Source organism: Olea europaea, chromosome 6 (genome assembly GCF_002742605.1).
Source record: "Olea europaea var. sylvestris chromosome 6, O_europaea_v1, whole genome shotgun sequence".
NCBI classification, from domain to species: Eukaryota; Viridiplantae; Streptophyta; class Magnoliopsida; order Lamiales; family Oleaceae; genus Olea; species Olea europaea.
The window spans coordinates 9,084,229-9,086,215 of record NC_036242.1 but is presented as its reverse complement, the minus strand read 5'-3'; the positions used below and the strand labels follow the sequence as shown (position 1 = coordinate 9,086,215).

Here is a 1,987-nt window from a genome sequence, read left to right as displayed (position 1 = left end):
TAAATAATGTTAAATAGGGTTTCAAAAAAGTGGCACGGAAGCAAACAATTCACCTGTGGGATGACGAAAATTCGTTTTCCAGAATCAGCAATAAGAACATTATAAGGAATGTTGTTTTCTTGCAAGCAAATGCAGGAGTCAGAGACGACATTGGATAATTCCTCCAGAGTATTTCCACCCTCAAAAACAAGACCTCTGACTGGATAATTGAGAATATCACAGAATTTCACACCCCTACTTGTAGTGGTTATCTTCCTAGTGGGAGCCCTTTCAATGGGGAATTGCACAGCTAAGTAGTAGGCCTGTTGTCACAATAATTATACAATTTCTGTTGAGATATGAACAACTTAAACCAATAATTAACTTCATGGAATACAAAGAGAAATGACAGATAGAAACCTGGAAATGAAGGTGGTTGATGGTTGCAAATGCACCCAAGCTATTGTAACCCAAGCGGAAGTAGGGGTTTTCGGCTTCTGCAGCCATGTAGAGCGCAAGCAAGAAGCTGTCCCGATCAATCCTTTGAGGCAAGCATTCAAGAATCCGAGGGATTAGAAGAACATGTCCATATTCAATAGGACTAACCTATATATTTATATACACCAAAAGTTAACAGCCTGCCTACTACAAATTTCACCAAAACACCTTCGAATAAGATAAACCAACGAAACAGATACGTACATTGATGGCAACAACGCTAGGAGAATTCTTGATATGAACAGGTGCATTTGGAAAGAACTGGACTTCATTGTTCATGCTTGGTTCGAATTGAAAGAGGACTTCCTCTTGCCCAACCTTAGTGAAGTTGAACTTATTTTCATCAAAGGGCTGCAAGACCTTATCAACTCGAAACTCAGTTGGTCTCTTCTTGAGGTGCCTGCCTTCATTCAGTTGAGCAATAAAGCCATACAGACCCCGAATCACCTAAGTAAAGCATCCACATACAATTAAACGCAACAAAGACACACAAAGCAACTACAGAAAATGTTTGTTTCCACCGATACACCAAATTTGCACAGAAATTAAGATGGAAAGTGACTAAAAAAGACACCTTGGTTTCGCAAGCAGTGACATCATAGCGAAAGAGGCCTCTCTGCATCCTATCCTCCCACTACCACGAAATAATAGTAATCTTAGATTAATTATACGAATTTGGGTTTAAAAGTGGTTAAAATAAAACTCAAGCATGAAGTAAATTTCCAAAATCTTTACCTCCCCAAGAAGAAGGGAGTCCAGGAAGGGAACAGGAGGCTGTTTGTTTTCAGAGCCGGCTGATTTCTCTTCAACTTCAATCTTGTTCATCTTCTTGAAAGCATACATAGGCAGCTTTGCCCCTAATTCAATCAAAATACGAGTATATTCATAACCCAATTTTGAAATAAAAAAATTGCCAATTTTTCTTCAATCAAAAGAGTCTAACGGATACCTGGAAGACAGCAGCTTCTCAAGCAATTGCGGCCACAGCCGCCGGCATGGCGAGAGTCTTCGTCCGCCTCTTCCTTTTGGAAATTGGAAACAATAGTAGGAACTCTCTTGATCCTTAGCATCATCTTTAGATCTCTTAATATATATACTTTTCTTCAGCAATTACAAAGAAGACCCACAAACCCCAAACGTCCAGATCCTTATCAAATTAGGCAATAATCAAACTGTATAATATAATTCTACAATATTTACAGAAGAGGTAAGCTAATAGTATAAACCGCCGCCGGCAAGGAAGAGGAGGTCAGAAGGACTACCGCCTTCAGAAGGCAAAGCGCCACGTCCGCCGTGCGGCAAATGGTTGGTCCCAATCACACAACCCTTGCTACGTACATACCGGACATGGATTACAGACCGATTTACTCTAAGTATAGCCGTGTTGTCTACAACTTGTCTTCCCCGGGTTTTACCCAACCTTAAACGCCTCTCAAAACCACCGCAGAATCGCCAGCGACCTCAATTGAAATCCACCTCTTCAAAAGAAAAAAAACTCCAAAAAGTTTTC

At 40.4% G+C, this 1,987-nt stretch overlaps 1 protein-coding gene across 1 annotated transcript; it reads right to left on the bottom strand.

Annotated features, from left to right (window-relative positions):
• Positions 1-5: 5 nt before the first annotated feature.
• Positions 6-1,981, bottom strand: LOC111395119 (GDP-L-galactose phosphorylase 2-like; the record flags this gene model as incomplete). Its single annotated transcript, XM_023021130.1, has 6 exons — positions 1,427-1,981; positions 1,213-1,334; positions 1,052-1,111; positions 682-924; positions 400-585; positions 6-302 (listed from the first exon to the last, which is right to left on the bottom strand). Coding segments are annotated over exons 1-6 (1,032 nt in total), but the record flags the coding sequence as incomplete, so codon positions are not given.
• Positions 1,982-1,987: the final 6 nt, after the last annotated feature.